We start from the raw sequence: 15,870 nt of genomic DNA, 5'->3' as shown, positions 1-15,870 counted from the left end.
AGTCATGGTCAAGCCAGATGGGGTAGTGGGAAGAACCTGGATGGTAGGATAGTGTGTGAGAGGGAGAGATGGATGCGTTTGATAATCGAAGAAAAGAAGGCGAGAGCCACGGGTCATATACAGTTTCGAATCCTTGGGACCAGGCGACAAAGGAAAGGGACCGAGCTATCAGCACGTGCGAGAGTCGGCCAAGACATATGATCGAAGGAACCGACAAAAATATCAGTTGCTAACCCGAGTGGGGATGAAAGGAATCCACCCCGACGTAAGATGAAGAGGAATTCCGGGGCGGAATGACCATTGAACGCGGGCGGCTGGATCTGCTGCACGCCGGACGCTCCCTGATTTGCCCGCAATCTCCTCCGCAGAAAACTGGTTCGGCCCAGTGTCTATGAGTAAGAGTCTGTGAGGAATCTGATTCTTAGCAGATGGTTCCGCTCTTGGATCTGTGTGGAAAACAGGTCAAATGGCGGTAACCTTATGTTGATCAGGCCGATTCACTGACTCAATTGTGACTTGTTGGTGAGTATTCGATAATTCGATAATTCGATAAAGGGGGCCATTCTCCGGTTCTTAATCTAAGTCTCACACCAGCTGCTAGTCTGCCAATAGCGCTGACTTGCTCCCCCACCAATTCGCAAATTAAGCCTTCTAGACTGTTTGACTGTCACTGAACCGGCCATAGTGCTTAGCCCGTTGGTGGGCGACTGAGTCCGGTGACCCGCTGCTATTTAGGCCGCGGAGGCTGGCGGATTCGAGAAGCAGAAGTTCTTTCTGGCGGGATATTCCCTCGCAGCGATGATCACCGTTCCCCTCACTGTCACCTCATTCTGATTTGTGGCCAGATGCGTCGGAGGGAGGGGGAAGGGCGAGTCGTGGCCGAACATTGTCCATTCGAACCTCGAAGGGTTCGATTAACTATTTTAGTGTTGAGCCTGTGATTGCATGGTTCCAATAAAGAAGGGTTGCAATCTCCCTGAGGTTGTGACCTGAGTAACTTCGACATACTAAGTAAGAAGGAGTTGCATTTCGGGAGTTATTGTTAAGATGGAAAACTCCCGTCAAGTCAGATGACCTCCCTCCAAGCTGCAGGATTACTGTACTCTACTCTAACGTGATCTGCTCCTGCACACACTAGTGATTGACTATGCTGCAAAGTACTGTACACATTCCTCACTTCAAACTTGACTACACTTCTTGGTATTCGCTGCACCTTTGTTTCTCCTTGGAAGTTTGACAATGGCCTTGCTACCGAAGTACACTGCGCTGTCTTAGAAAGGAGCTGATACATCCTGGTCGCCTGACCTCAAGGTCAATAATTTATAGTGCTCTATTCGATCACGCGGCTTCCTTCTACAATCCGGACTATTGAAGCAAGAACATGGAGGCTTTATATGATTGTCTCAATTCCTAATCGCTTTTGTGAACCACTATAATAAGAACATCAAGTCGCTGCTCTCTTCGAGGTCTTCGGAGAAAGAGGAGGCTGGTCGCTCTGGCTACTTCGTAAGACCTCATTTTGCCATAAACCTCGCCGTGTGGCTGAATACTAGAGCTAGCTTTGACTCAAGAAGACTATAGTAAATGGAATTCCATACTTCGATATCGAACTCGAATGCCCATGGTCTGCTGCACATTTTTGTCCAAGTGATAGCGAGCCTGCATTTTGGTTGAGTGCAACAACCAGTACTGCTGGGCATGTTGGAAGTAGACGCCCGCTTTTTATGGGCCTTGGTACAGCGAGAGGTCTACAAAATGCAACCCCCCGGTTTGATAAAGGAACGTCAGAGCCATGCTTTACCTTGCCGAAAACTCTCCGATACGAATCTGTATAGCCAAGGACACCCAACAGCGTGTCCACTGGCAGACTTCAGGTGTGGTGAGTCCTAGTTAGCGAATAGGACGAACTTTTGAAGGATAGGAGGTGCAGCGTCTTGATCAGGCACTGTATGACTATGCACAATCAACATTAAGTACTCCATCAATAGTTGAATACCGCCTAGCGTGTAGGACATCATCTCGCGCCCCACCCAAACGATGCTCGCTGCCTCCACTCCTCACACCCCACGGCTAATAGTCGCCCTACATATCTCCATCCAATGGTGCCGTGGTGGCAACCAAGGACTGGCTCTGGCTACCGCGTTCAGAGATGATCACTAGCAATACGAGGTTCCTCCACTGTTTCGTGGGAACGAGGCCACAAATCAACAAAGTAGCCCCGACCATCAGCCTTCGTCCGTTTGAAGAAGCCTTGATAACGACATTTCGCCCTTCGCAGGTGGCTTGGATTTTGCGATTCAGGTGCATGATCACTGTCACTACGGCAGAAAGTCCCTCCAATCAGTGACTTTGGCCATTGAGCTGAATATCACTCGAGGATAATTGCTTCAAAGAGAGGGGTAAACTGGGCAACAGTTGGGCCCTTATGAGTTGAATGGGTCCATTGCGGTATTTAACCGACGGCTATGGGTTGAAGCTTGTGAACAGCGTGGGTATGCGGTTTGAAACGTGCGGGCTGGCCCCATCTATGCATGCCTAGCATACACAGATGTAACCTTTCAATGACTGACCTGAACACAGGTCGAGGTCGTATGCACCTCTAGAGTCTCGTATTCACTAAGGATCTCACCAGAGAAAATGATCATTTATTCAACACAAGAAGTACACGACTTCTTGCTAGGGAATGGCGCAACTGTATCGTGGATATAGTCACCTTGGACAACGAAACCTCAGCCGGAAATCTCGCGGAGATGAGTATATCACAGGTGGAGATGACTGGAGGTCCAGGGGAGATTGCACGATGTCACCCTGCCAAAACCTGCAGCCATTGTAGCCCGGGTCGCGAGGCTGGAGTACCCAGCGACCGGATTTTAGACCCATTCATGATGTCTGGCCGGAACCTCAAGTTTAGTAGGCCCCGAGAATGTGATTCAAAGCAGCGAGAAGACACAGTATGTCTGAGGTTGCAAAGCAGTAGTCTTGTCGTCCTCAAATTGTGCACTTGATTCCTCTAGCCAGAGACGAAGTAGAAGCATGAAGCTTCGCGATGTACGGATGACGAGGCTTTGCGGATGTTGAGGGTGCAACCCAAGAGCAGATACGAGTCGAGCCATGCGAATACGCACTTCCATCTTTTGTTGCGAGCAATTGCACCCTCGGGCATGTTCCGTGGTATAGATCAGCTCTGGAGGGTGGAGCAAGCACTCTATCATGTCGTCTGCAAAGCGCCCCTTTGCCCGTCTTACGTGCATACACGAGAAATGGGCTCAAGAGAGTGCGGATAGCGGTACTGATTCCGCACTATGTTTGTATAGCTTCAACCAAGTGAAATCGTGATTATGATGCCTGACAAATAATTTCTGGTTGTGGAGCTGTGGATCGTGGTACACATCGCAGTATTTCGCTGTCGTTCTTGCCGCGTCAATGAGGCTCCATGGCGCGCCAGAGTCATTTGGTGGCTGTGGCAAATTAAGCTAAAGATTCAGCCTGGTTCCTCTTAATCAATTGATGAGGTAGTGTTTGTGGTGGCATGTTGGAGCCATGAAGCCTTGCACGAGTCAGTATTGGTGAGCATCGCCCGTTGCTGATGTAACTCCCTTTCCGTGCTTACATTTGCCAAGTTTATTTCTGTGCAGGGGAGGAATGAGCTTAGGCGATACAAAGTTGTTGATTCTTCAGCAATGTCAGTATGGCGGAATCATTAGACCTGTCTCTCCATGCCTTTTGGATCAAGTCAAGAGGATCAGGGTTCCGTGTAGGTTCCAAAGGTTAATCAGCCTTCCGGGATAATTCTAGGTAGAACAGCGACAAATCCCTTCTTCCAATGGCTCTCTAAGGGCCCCACAACTCGTAGCATGCGGGGTGTAGAGAGCCTCCTTAAGTTCCAGGTTGACCGCCTTCATAGCCTCATCAAGCATCATCTACTCACTCAACCCAGTAACTCTGCGGGCATCACTTTCTGCTTCCCAGGAGTTTACCTAGTACACAAACATCAGCCACTTCGACGTCCGGTGTAGTAGCGTATGGAGATATTTCCAAATGAGGAAGATGGTAAATTCTGCCCGTTCTATGTCATTTTGTACACAGTGATAACATTGAAATAGGTTAAATGCATCTTTACTGCAACCGTCTGCAGTCAGCCTCGTCCACAATGGCGGCTACTCGGAAAATGACGCCGTCCTGAATACGAGATTCATGGCAAAATCCTGTTGATGAACCCACTATTGTTGCGAGTCAGCATTACCACATTCACCCGGGGCCTGCTCAGGTCAGGATAGTGTGAACCCACCGCGCAACTGGTCTGGTCTATAACTCTCACCTGCTAGGCAGACTTGCCCTCTCTTACTATATAAAGAGGCTTGTTTCCTCTCATAAGAAACATCAATCTACAGAGCTCATCCAGCATTGGACATCCATCTCTTACTCAACTTCGCTTTTCACACTTTGCTGCTATACTTCCTCTTTTCTGTTTACATCACACACAACAAGATGAAGCAATTCATGACCCTAAGCTTGGCCGCTTGCCTGGTGACTGGTGTTCTTACCCTCCCAACACCCGATGTTGCTTCGGTCTCTACAACTCACGGCGCCAGCGACTGGAAGCGCGGTGACAACACCGTTGAAGGTGCCAGTGACTGGAAGCGCAGTGACAACACCGTTGAAGGTGCCAGTGACTGGAAGCGCAGTGACAACACCGTTGAAGGCGCCAGCGATTGGAAGCGCGACTTTACTGTCGACGGAGCCAGCGACTGGAAGCGTGACGTTACTGTCGACGGAACGAGTGACTGGAAGCGTGCCAATACCATTGAAGGCGCCAGTGACTGGAAGCGCGGTGACAATACCGTTGATGGAGCCAGTGACTGGAGGCGCAGTGACAACACCGTTGAAGGCGCCAGCGATTGGAAGCGTGACAACATTGTTGATCGAGCCAGCGATTGGAAGCGTGACAACACTGTCGACGAAAGCGACTGGAAGCGTGACAACACTGTCGACGGAGCCAGCGACTGGTAGTCCCGAGCGCCGCAACGCAACTACACCCTGAACGCTGCCCGTCCACAATCCCCAACCTCGAACCATATCACCAGACAATCTCCATGGATCATTCCTTATACATCCATTCATCTTAGTGTATCCGCAACAATCAAGTCCATCACTCTCGCTCAAAAGACATCCCATGCAACCGCATTGTTCAAGACAAAACTCCCCAGAACATAGCAAGCACACCTGACATACATGTCAAATTTGCCCTATCCATCAGTGAGAAGCCGAAAAAAGATTCCAAGGCCGAATTTGAGTCTAGTCAGCAACAAGGTACTCCGTAGTCTAGTCAGAAAATGCACAATTGACTCCCAACGATCCTCCAAACCTAGAATTTGGCTAAAGCTACAAGGAACATCGATACCTAAAGCAAAGCACCTCATTAGAACCCATCATGATGATTCCATCTACCTCTGCCCCCTGAATAAAATCTCACTATTCACTATTCACCAATGACCATTCACCACAAACCCTTGAACCCTCCCTCCACCGCATACACCCACCTCTCCCCAAAAGTAAACAACCCCTAAAACCTAACCACTCCGGAAACCTACAAATAATAATCTAAACACCTCCAAACCAAAGGAAATAAATCAAAAAGATACGCAAAACATGCAGAATTACACAAACTGCGTCATAAGTATCCCCAAAGCAGCCCAGCCCGGCAGGGTGTGTCGAACTGACCGCGGCGGTAAGTTACAAAGTGTGTTTACCTATGTTTGCATGCGCGATTTTTCGGCCACCACCACCACCACCACCACCAAGAGCATGCTTTTATTTCCCTCAAAACCTCGCCCTCGCGCCCTCTTCCTCTCCCCCTTTCTTAGTTCCTGTTTTCTCTTGTTTTTTTTTTCTTCCTCCTCTATCTACCTTCGATTCTCCTAACGACTCCATTTCCTCTAAAAAATGAGGGCTCTCCTCCGGGTCGACTATATCGCAGACTAATTCCTGGATAAATCACCCCTACCTTACCGATATATCAATCGGCAGGGTCACCTGGAAGTCAAGCAAGAGCTCACTCAATTCTCACCGAGAGGGGTGCACGGCACCCTCAGCAATTGACCGCCTTGATCTTCATTGAAAAAGGCTTGACGCCTAAAATCAGCAGATTTTGCTATACACATTTCGCTTCGCGGGTGTTTTCCCCCATCCTCCTCTCCCTTCTCTCTCCACTTTTACCCCCACTCAAATCTCGTCATCCCCGCATTTTACTTGGGTTACTCCGCATCAACTGTTCAACTCCCTTGCCAATCACCGGAAGGTCATGATTACACTAATTGGATGGAAACATATCTCATCGAGAGAATCATTCAATAAATAGCTATCAAGGTCGTCTTGATTGGACACAAAAGAGCACATCATTCTGGTCTATGGCGGACTCAAAAAGGGACAAATGCACTCCGGAATTCCCTGACGCATTCAGAAAGTCCAGCCACCGTTCCCCACGCTCATAAGACCAGCAACATTCGTTAAACTTGAGCAACACATCATAACACCAAAATGTCAGACAGGCTGATGAACGCCGTTAAAAACCACAAACAACCGGACTGAACACCGAACCCTTGACGCGAGCTGTAATACCGCAAACTCACAACGCTTTATCGAGCAAAATAGGTATGAAACACCGAGAATAACTATGGAAACGTGAAAGCTCGTTATGAAGACAAGATGCCTATGACACCAAAGGCTTGAGAGCCTCGACACCTACTTGGAGAATAGCGGGATTCTTGGTCTTCTTCAGCAGATTTGTCAAGATGTCGATGCCCCCATTCTGCTTGATGGCATCTTTGGCCCGACGAGCAACATCACCGGTGGCAAGACAGGTCATATTCCTGATACAGGCAACACCGCGATGTACAAGCCCGTCGTCTTCTTCCTGGCACAGACCAAGCAGCAACTGAACACCACGAGGCCGTTCGAGAACTCCTGCCATCGCTGCATCAAACTCAGTAAGCATGGCGAGAGCTCCACCCGCAGCACTTTGTGTGGCGAGGTCGTCAGTATCGGTAAGGGCCAAGAGGATATGCAGACGCTGGGCAGCACGTTTCGAACCATCGGCAAACTTGACTACGCCTGATTCGCAAGTCATCAAGTTACAGACAAGCTCACATGCAGCACGCTGTACCAAGGGACTATTGGAAAGAAGGAGTTCCTCGATAACAGGCCAGGCTTGGCGAACAATGGCTTCAGGGGCGGACTCATCAGGGTGTGAGGCCAAATTCGTCAGAGCCAACAAGCTCTCAAAGACAGGAAGCAAGTCCCGCGGCTGCTCTGTGGAAAGACTGGTTGTCTCTGGAACGGAAAGCAGTGCAGTCAAAGGTCGAATCGCAGACGTGATCTGGGGGAAGCCAGAGCTTGGGAAAACAAGCGCAGGATTGACAGAGATCAAGATTCGCGCCAGCGCATGTGAAGCATTGCTGACTATCTCAGTTGGCGACGAGCCCTGCTTCACGGTCGACATACCAATCAATAGCTTGACGGCTCCCTGTTGTGCTAGAGCACCGCGAGACTTGCGATCACGCGAGAGAGAGAGAAGAATCTTGCTCATTAGAATTTGTACAGAAGGCAGGCTGGTCTTGACACAGTCGACCAGAAGGGGAACAATTCCTGCTTCGACAAGTGCGGTGCAACGAGCAATGACGTGTTGCTCTTCGTCCAAGGGATCGGGGCCGTTGCGGGCCTTGGGTGATGCTTCAGCGTATGACTTGAGCTGTGAGACTTTCTTTTGTTCCTCCGTCAGGTTGGGAAGAAACTGAGTGAGGTTCATGATGATCATGAAGCCACCATAGAGGACTGACGGAACAGTAGAGTTTTCGTGTAACACTCTAATGAGGTTCTGCACAAAGACTGGATCCTTGGCAAGCTGTTCCTTCACGGCGGGTTTGACAGAGGCATAGGCCAGACCCTCAATCACATTAGCCATGCTCTCACCCTTGCGCTTCGACATCGAGTCTTTGAACCGATCAACCAGCTCGATAACGCGGGTGTCCTCGTCCTGGAGTTTACCAATGGTTTCGGAGGGCGCGACCTGCGCGGCAGTCCGAACCTTGGCCAGGATAACCGCTGCCAACTCAGAGCTTTGGTCACTGCCATTGGTAAGAAGATGAGAGAGCCAGGTAGACAGATGTTTGAAGATCGCCTCACGACAGTCTTTGTTGACGCAGGCTGCATTTAGAAGTTCCAAGAACGATGTTTCGACTTTCCGGCTCTTCGCATCTCTGGAAGTCAGAGGAGCCAATGCAGCCAGAAAACTCTCCGAAAGAAAAAGAGCTGCGGCAGCCTCCGGAATCACAGGGAAGACGGCAGCAGTTGCAGAGAAGGCCTCAATCAGCCCATCACTGCGGCCCTTGATCACCTTGGAAGAGACCAAGTTGGAGAATCGATTCTGGCCAACTTCTTTCGAAACCTCAAGGTACTTGACTGTTGCTAAAGTAGCCTGGCTTCGCCATTCAAGGGGTAGGCGAGAATCCAGGGACGACAAAATCACATCCAGACTCTCATCATCCACCAAATCCTGCAACCTGGCCGCGTCAACGGCGAGCAGCCGCGCAATACCTTTGAGCGAGCGGCCGTCCTCATCATGACCAGACTCCATCAGCTTGGCGATGAATAGCTGGAACAGCTCACGTTCACAATGCAGACGAGCATCCTGCGATAGCCAAACGGAGGGGTCTAGAACAACGGTGTCGAGGCAAACAGCAGCTCCGTCGCCCCTTTCGTAGATCTCGTCGAAGAAGGTGGTGACGGAGATTTGAAGCTGGTTGGAGAAGTGCTGACGCACGCTTGTACTCTGGCGAACCAGACCGGAGATAATGTCGTCCTGCAGCGAGGACAAGGCATGTGGGCGTTGCGCCAAGATAAATTTGACACAATCCAGTGCGACCTCCTCGGGCGGTTTGAGGCCGTCGGTGCGCAGATAGAGGGCGGCATCTTTACCCGCGGGTTCGTCCTTCCCTGAAGTATACCGGCGGCAGAGATCTAGGAGGTGATGGCCATTTTCCTCCTCCTCTTGGATCTTCAGGAAAGCTTCCTTGACAGCTGGATGTTCGGGCGCTAAGGTGAGGGCTTCTCGAAGGTTCCGCGAAGCGGCCTGCGATAGATGACATTAGCCACCTGAAGCGGTCGCAAACTAACGCGACGACACGGTAGGCTCTCAGATACACGAAGTACGAAAGAGAATCGTGTAAGTCAGACATACCTCACGGTGACCAGCATCTATCAATTCAACAGCCTCTCGAGTCAAATGTACGGCACGTTCTTCGCTCGTTGAGTGAACCATGTCAGGCCTGGAAAGTAGATAAGGCGGGAGCGGAAGGATTAATTCGCAAGTGAGGAGAACCCGGTCGGTAGAAGGATGAAAGAATAAAACGGGACAAAGCCACGGTCGGGCGGGAGAGGAGGAGGAGGTGGGAGGAGAATAAGAAGGAGAGAAGAAGAAGAGGAGGAGAGCGCGAGTCAAGCCAGGGGAAGTACAGGAGTTGTGGTGAAAAGTGGAGGAGTGGAGATTGTTTTGCAGTACTAGTAGCAAGAAAGTGGTGAGGGTTAACCAAAGAGCAGCTGTGTCAACCCGCAGTAGTGGTGGTGATGATGGTAGAGCGACGCGACAGCCGGACAATCATCGGCGGAAGAGAAACCTTGGGAGATAAGGGATCTGACTGGGTTCTGTTCTATTGATGTGATGTCAATAAGAACAAGAGAACAAGAGAATATGAAGAAGATGGTGTGGTGGTGTGGTGGTGGTAGAGGTGGTCGTCGTGGTAGTTGTACTGTAAAAGAAAACCGAGCTGGGCTTATCTTTTCACTTTTTTTTTGTTTGACTTTTTTTTTTGCCTCCAAGGCGTGGAGGAAAAGGATAGAAAGAGTGGATTCCATTGAATGGAGACTGGAGAGGATAAGAAAAGGTGGTCCGTGTGACTGGCTTGCCTTTTCTGGCACTCACTCACTCTTTCCACCAGTTCTCCAAGTTCCACCCAATTTCTCCCTCCATCCAAGCTCAGTGCTCAGTGCTCACTCACACTTGCTCACACTTGCTCTCAGCCTCTCTCTTTCTCTCTCGTTCCCTGCCTGCTTCGGACCTCCGACGCTCGTTTCCTGCAACCATGAGACACACATCTTCATTTCCACCGCCCGCCCCCCCCCTTTCCCCCCCCCCCCTCCAACTGCATTCTCATTCCAGTCCTCTTTTTTCGGTGATCATTTTCCAGACTTCTATGCATTATTCATAGCTGCATTATTCATAGCTGCACTATCATGAAATACCCTTACTCCGTACTTGGCCTTAGCATAACCAGGTATTCCTCCAGTACTTCCGCCAATCCGCCTATCCGTCCCGACAGTCGGAGCTCCCCCTCGTTTCGGCAGCCGCTCTTCGGAACTTGGAAGGCGGCTTAACTCCGACCACACTTGCCTATCGATACGCTATCGTTATCATCAATCATCGTTATTAGAATACAACAATGCCGACTGCCAATTGCGAGATTCCGGCCCCTAAAGTGTCTCTCCCCCGCCCGTCAGACTGTCACAGAAACTGGACATCGACTCAGCGTGCAGCAAGAAATCCTCACTGACTGGCTACTCTCCCGGAGCAATTTGGTTGCCGCGGGGAATCTGTTCCGTACCCCCTCCTCTGTCGTGGACGATAAGATGAGCCGGGAGGAGGGGACATGGGACAGATCGCGACAGCGTCTAGGAATAAGCAAACCAACTCGTCGGCCTGGAACCGATTGCCAACTCCAGTCAAACTCACAGCCATGGTCCAGACCCCCTTCATCCCAGCATGAAACCAGGTAGAAAACCACCGTAGCCAACTGGACTATGCAACTCGGTTCCCCTCCAGGGCCTGCAGTAACTGCAGTGCAGTAAAGATGACGACGATAAGGCAATGCAGCAGCAGCAGCAGCAACTATTGCCAAAGAGGGAGCACCAAGGAGTGCCAACCTTGAGTATGTGATGCATATCCAACAATTAGCTGCACCATCAATGCGATATCTATCTAATCGGAACCTCGCGCTCCGTCAAGACATGAAACCAACCACGGCAGTCCACAACAACACGTTTCTCACTCTGACTCTCGTTGTGGTAAACGTGAATCCAATAACTCCTGGAGCTAACTCGTCATAATCGAGGATGTGCTTTTTAGGCTGTTCCCAGCTTGTGAATCCCCTTCTCTACCTCCCATCTTTCGCCAATAGTCCTTCATACCGCGACACTAGTTCCTGTCTTGGCTACAGACTACAGTTCCTCCGATCTGCAGCTTTACAGTTTGTTTCACGGAGGTGCGCCCAGTGTGACGACCCGCCGACCGAATTCGGTGTTTGCTTTGCTAGGCTGCGTTGCTTATGCTGACCTGACGCCTACGGGTGGGTACAGTCCCAGTACCCCGTACGTTGTTTGGTATCAAACTACGGAGTACTACTCAGTAGATGATCATCACAGCATAACATAGCCCCCCTTCAATCCCCGGGATGGGGGATGGGGAAAGGGGGATATCGCTAAACACGGCGAGGCCACCACCATCGCCGAGGACCCTCCCCTTCCGGCCGCGGGCGCGGACGCTTGGACGCCGAGAGACCAACCAACCCAGCCAAACAAACCACCGTGAATCAACCCAAGGATAATCTGTCGGGCCAAGAGCCCTGAGCCATTCCTGAGTCCTTTAACCCCCCTTCCAAATTCGGGCCGCCTCGATCCAAATCACAGGAAGCAGCTGGGCACGTCCACCCTTCCCCCATCGATCATCCATTGCCAATCGCTCTCGCAGGCGGCGAGGCGGTCGCTTCTGTGTGGTCCGTGCCAATAACATTTAACTTCCCATTGGAAACCTGAATCATTGCCTATATCCCCAATCCAGCGAGCTGTCCGTCGGGAAGGAAATTCCCATTGACAATTGTCCGTCCGTCTGGATCCCGTCCAGTCGGTCGTCATCGTTTATAGAGCGGACATTAATCCGCGGTCATATTTTTTTTTTTCGTTTTCTGGGTCACTGTACTTTCTTGGCTGGTCTCGACACTCGTAAGCGGAGCACAAGTCCGAGGATGGGTAATCTCAACATCTCAAACCAACTGTGTGAATGTATATGTGGTTCAACCAGCGAAGAGTGGGTGAGAGAGAGGCAACCAACTTCCCTCCCCTCAACTCGATTCATCTTAATGTTCTAAGTTCTAGTAGGCGGCATGTGTACTAGGTGACTTAGTATAGTTATACTATGGCCTCCCGCTTATTCTCTGTCTCTCCCCACTCCAGAAATCTGACTACGTATGTTCATTTCATCACACATCACACATCACACGCAGCACGCCTCACACAATAACCAACACCAACCCGTGATGATTCATCCACTGCATTTATTCTCCAACCCTCACCTTCCACTATCACTACGTCATGATAGCCCATGATCTCCCCAAGACTGAGGATCAACCACTACATTAAGAGAAGAGGTAGATGGTCATGTCAAAATCACATGAGACACCCTTCCTTGATACTGGAGTGTAGATCGCTGGTGCCAACACGCACGCGCCGGACGCCACGTGATCTGGCCGCCGCGGCCGCCGCCTTGGAGCGCTCCCGATCGGGGCTGTTCACGGCAGCGGAGGCGCCCGCCGTCCGAGCACCGCTCATGACCGGAGCTGCCATCAGCTCGACGGCCGTGGAAGGCTCCGGGTTGCCTCCTCCTCCTCCTGCTGCTGCGCCTTCCAGCGCGAACACCTCCACCATCCACTCATACCAGACCTTGCGGTTATCGGTTTGTCGGTACATGGTGACGACCACTTCGCCGTTATCGGGGACGTTGAGGGGGGTCTGTCATTTTGTTTTGCGGATGTTAATTTCAGACACAACAATTCCCAAGGATGTCTCGTAGATGTGAGGTTATACGCAGGATGATTTCGAGGCAAGAACTGACCTTGAGAGGGAAGTAGATGGGGAACCAGCTAATCATATCCTGACTCTTGGCGTCCATGGTCACGGGATTCGTCGACAGTTCGATGTCGCGGTAGAGCACGGTCTCGAAGTAGCCTGCCAAGCCGTGGCAGACGCCGCGGTTCTGGACGGGGAACGTCAGGCGGGTGCGGCGCACGTTGTGGGCGTTGGAGATCGTCGAGGAGGACGGGGACTGCGGCGGGATGTTGAGGTTCGGATGTTCGAAGGACCAGGTCGTCTGGACGAAGGGGATGGGCGTCTCGCTGGATCCCCCGCCGCCGGGCAGCGTGGATATCGAGTTGCGCACGCTGTGGTGGTGGTGGCTCCCGGCGCCGGAGTTCATCAGCGCGGTGGCCGAGGGCTGGTTCGTGGACAGGAAGTCGATGGCGTGCAGCATTACCACGTACGGCGTCTCGGGGGCGGCGGGATTGGAGATGGACTGGTTCATCACGTCGGCGTGCAGCTTGGGCGCCGCGATCGGGGTGAGATGGGCGGTGTATGAGGCCGGGATGGAGATGCCGTGGACGGGGGTGAGGAGGTGGGTAACGCCGTCAAGGCATTCGGGAGAAAGCTCGTTGTCGCCGAAGGAGCCTAGCAGCTCGGAGACGAGGATGTCAATCGTGGTAGGGACGAGGTCGGGTACCGCGGTGCCGGAGGTGGGTGATTGCGTGGAGTTCTGGATCTGAGTATTAGCGTTATGGAGGGAGCTCTTGTCATTTGCATATGGAGGGGAAAAGTCTGGCTGTTCTTACCAATGCTGACTGCGATGCTGGAGCGGCTCCCTTCGCGATTTGAGGGCCCTTCCAGCTTCGCATGTCGGAGTGGACCAACGTGACTTTCCCACCCCAGTGATTCTTGTTGTGACGCTGGAGAAGAACAAATGCATTGGGATTCTTCTCCACCGCCCAAAGGTCAATTTCCACGCCTGTTTCGGCGCTGGCTCGAAGGGCACGGCCGACGAGCGGTCCTCGACCGGCTCCAACAACAGCGACCGATACTTTGCCATCTGGCCCGGATTTCGGCTTCTTCGACCAGTCCGTCAGGGCCTTCGCGATGGCTCTTTCGTACCAGTCGTACTTGATGGGATCTTTCTCGAAGACCTCGTAGGTGATACTCTCCAGATTGACGGTCAATGGCTGCAGGGGGGCTTGGAGATAATCCTGATAGCCTGTCCCAAACCGTTCCATAGCGCTGCGGGGAGGTTGGCGGGACTGGAGGTTTCTGACATAAGATAGATGAGGGGTGGGATCGTGGTGCTTCTTGTTCGAGACTGCAGCCTGCGCGAGGCTAGGATACTCCGAGCCTGGTGCATGTGCATCAGGGTTCTCAAACGACTCGTCCACCTCCACTCCTGGGATAGGGCCAACTTCACAAAGGAGGATCCAGGGGGCGGTTCGGAGGCGCATGAATCGAGCAATCAAGGCTTGGTGTGCCTTTGACAGCACGGGGTAGCCTTTTTGGTTCTTGAGGAAGGTGTTACCATGAATCGTGAGCATGTGAGTGGGCTCCGAGTACCAGCGGGACTGCACGGACATCGGAGGAAGTTGCTTAGGCAGTGCGAGTGCTAGTACAATGATCAGCAAGGCTATACAAGAGTAGAATCGAGCCTACTAAGATGAAGTTGAGTACCATACCTACGACGAGTCTTGTGTGATATTTACAGACTCTTCTGATGATATCCCAGGCATCCCAGGTGCCGAACGGATCAATCTGTGACACTGAATCGACCGAGCCACTGACAAACTCCTTGCGCGCGAGGCTGGCCAAGTCAGTAACCTTATCTCCTTGGAGATCTGGGATGTCGGCCATCTGCGTCCAGATGTGGAATTGAATATACGGCGCGACATTTATGGCATCTTGCACGGCTCGTGCATAGTAGATGATCTGCTCCGAATGGGCGTCATTGTGGTGGAGTTTTGGCCCCGGAATCAGAAGGTATCCAATCCCACAGAAGGCCGCATAGTTCACTTCCAGCATGAAGACCTGGCGAGAGAGGTCTGCAATGAGAGGGTCCGGAGAGCACAAGTCAATCCAGGAGCTGGTTACGCCAACGAGTTGGGTCATTGCCTCGTTCGGGGTCATATGCGTATCAGCGGGTCCGAGCTCAGGGATCACGAGCGGCCGTGTGTTATCGCTGGTCATCATCGTTCCATTGGAGCCTGGTGCCGAAGGTTGTAAGCTCCCTTGATATGTCGAGAGAAGAGCGAGCACTCGGGATTGGAAGTGGGAGGTGGTTACCGGCGCAGTCAACATGTCATACTATCCAGGAAGAAGAATTAGTAGATGCTTGCATCCTAGGGTGGTAGTTTCGTACATTACTCTCGTGTGCCGCTTGTACCATTTCATTGGTGATGGGAACCTTTCGGTCCTCCTCATGTTGCCCGATGCAGAAGGTCATGTTGACAGTGTCGGAGTTGGTAAAGGACTCCATTTTGGCGGACAAAGAGATATCAGGGAGATGAGTGGTGGTTTTGTCTACGAATTTCAGGGCGATGGAATTGGGTGGAATGCGTGGAGAGCGACTGGAGTTATCCCAAGTGTCGTGTAGATGGTGATGGGCTATATATCGTCGAGAACGCCTTGTTGATCCGATGAAGATGATGGTCCCACCTGTGGTCGATCAATTGAGTTTCAATTCAAGAAGTGATTTCAGGCCATTGTAAGAAGCAGGGAGTTGAGGGGTGTATAAAGAGGTGAGTACTAACACGAGCCAGTCACACGATGATTTTGGAGGGGAGAAATGCCAGCCTAAGCTCACCAACGATGTGTGCCTTCGTGGATGGAGCTGGCTGTCAAACGTGGTTCTGTTGCTCTTTTTCCCCTTGCCTGTCCGAACCGCCGTGGGGTAAATGACGGCAGAATACTTGAGCGGTGAGCGGGACAAAAAGTATCTGTGGCGAGGCCCGGCCGACTTGC

At 51.7% G+C, this 15,870-nt stretch overlaps 3 protein-coding genes across 3 annotated transcripts; 1 reads left to right on the top strand and 2 right to left on the bottom strand.

Moving 5' to 3' along the window:
* Nucleotides 1–4,488: 4,488 nt before the first annotated feature.
* Nucleotides 4,489–5,010, top strand: BO66DRAFT_401994 (uncharacterized protein; the record flags this gene model as incomplete). Its single annotated transcript, XM_025648787.1, has 1 exon — nucleotides 4,489–5,010. One exon carries the CDS (start codon nucleotides 4,489–4,491, stop codon nucleotides 5,008–5,010), a length of 522 nt encoding a protein of 173 aa, XP_025503463.1.
* Nucleotides 5,011–6,328: 1,318 nt separating this feature from the next.
* On the bottom strand, nucleotides 6,329–9,543 carry BO66DRAFT_99602 (UNC45-central domain-containing protein). The gene is made up of 3 exons (XM_025653761.1): nucleotides 9,459–9,543; nucleotides 9,236–9,403; nucleotides 6,329–9,127 (listed from the first exon to the last, which is right to left on the bottom strand). The coding sequence occupies exons 2-3, from the start codon at nucleotides 9,314–9,316 to the stop codon at nucleotides 6,710–6,712; spliced, it is 2,499 nt and encodes an 832-aa protein (XP_025503462.1). The 5' UTR covers nucleotides 9,317–9,403; nucleotides 9,459–9,543; the 3' UTR covers nucleotides 6,329–6,709.
* A 2,949-nt stretch (nucleotides 9,544–12,492) lies between these two features.
* BO66DRAFT_324321 (protein arginine N-methyltransferase) lies at nucleotides 12,493–15,385 on the bottom strand (the record flags this gene model as incomplete). Its single annotated transcript, XM_025643833.1, has 5 exons — nucleotides 12,493–12,834; nucleotides 12,938–13,663; nucleotides 13,707–14,518; nucleotides 14,589–15,213; nucleotides 15,269–15,385. The coding sequence occupies 5 exons, from the start codon at nucleotides 15,383–15,385 to the stop codon at nucleotides 12,493–12,495; spliced, it is 2,622 nt and encodes an 873-aa protein (XP_025503461.1).
* Nucleotides 15,386–15,870: the final 485 nt, after the last annotated feature.

Source organism: Aspergillus aculeatinus (genome assembly GCF_003184765.1).
Source record: "Aspergillus aculeatinus CBS 121060 unplaced genomic scaffold BO66scaffold_27, whole genome shotgun sequence".
In the NCBI taxonomy this organism is placed as follows: domain Eukaryota; kingdom Fungi; phylum Ascomycota; class Eurotiomycetes; order Eurotiales; family Aspergillaceae; genus Aspergillus; species Aspergillus aculeatinus.
The sequence above is the reverse complement of the archived record's forward strand: the minus strand, read 5'-3'. Positions and strand labels throughout refer to the sequence as shown.

Bases quoted from the DNA above. Each gene is read 5' to 3' on its own strand.
- BO66DRAFT_99602 (XM_025653761.1), bottom strand. From the start codon at position 9,316: ATGGTTCACTCAACGAGCGAAGAACGTGCCGTACATTTGACTCGAGAG. The intron at 9,128-9,235 runs GTATGTCTGACT...CATCTATCGCAG, and splicing joins TAGATGCTGGTCACCGTGAG to GCCGCTTCGCGGAACCTTCG.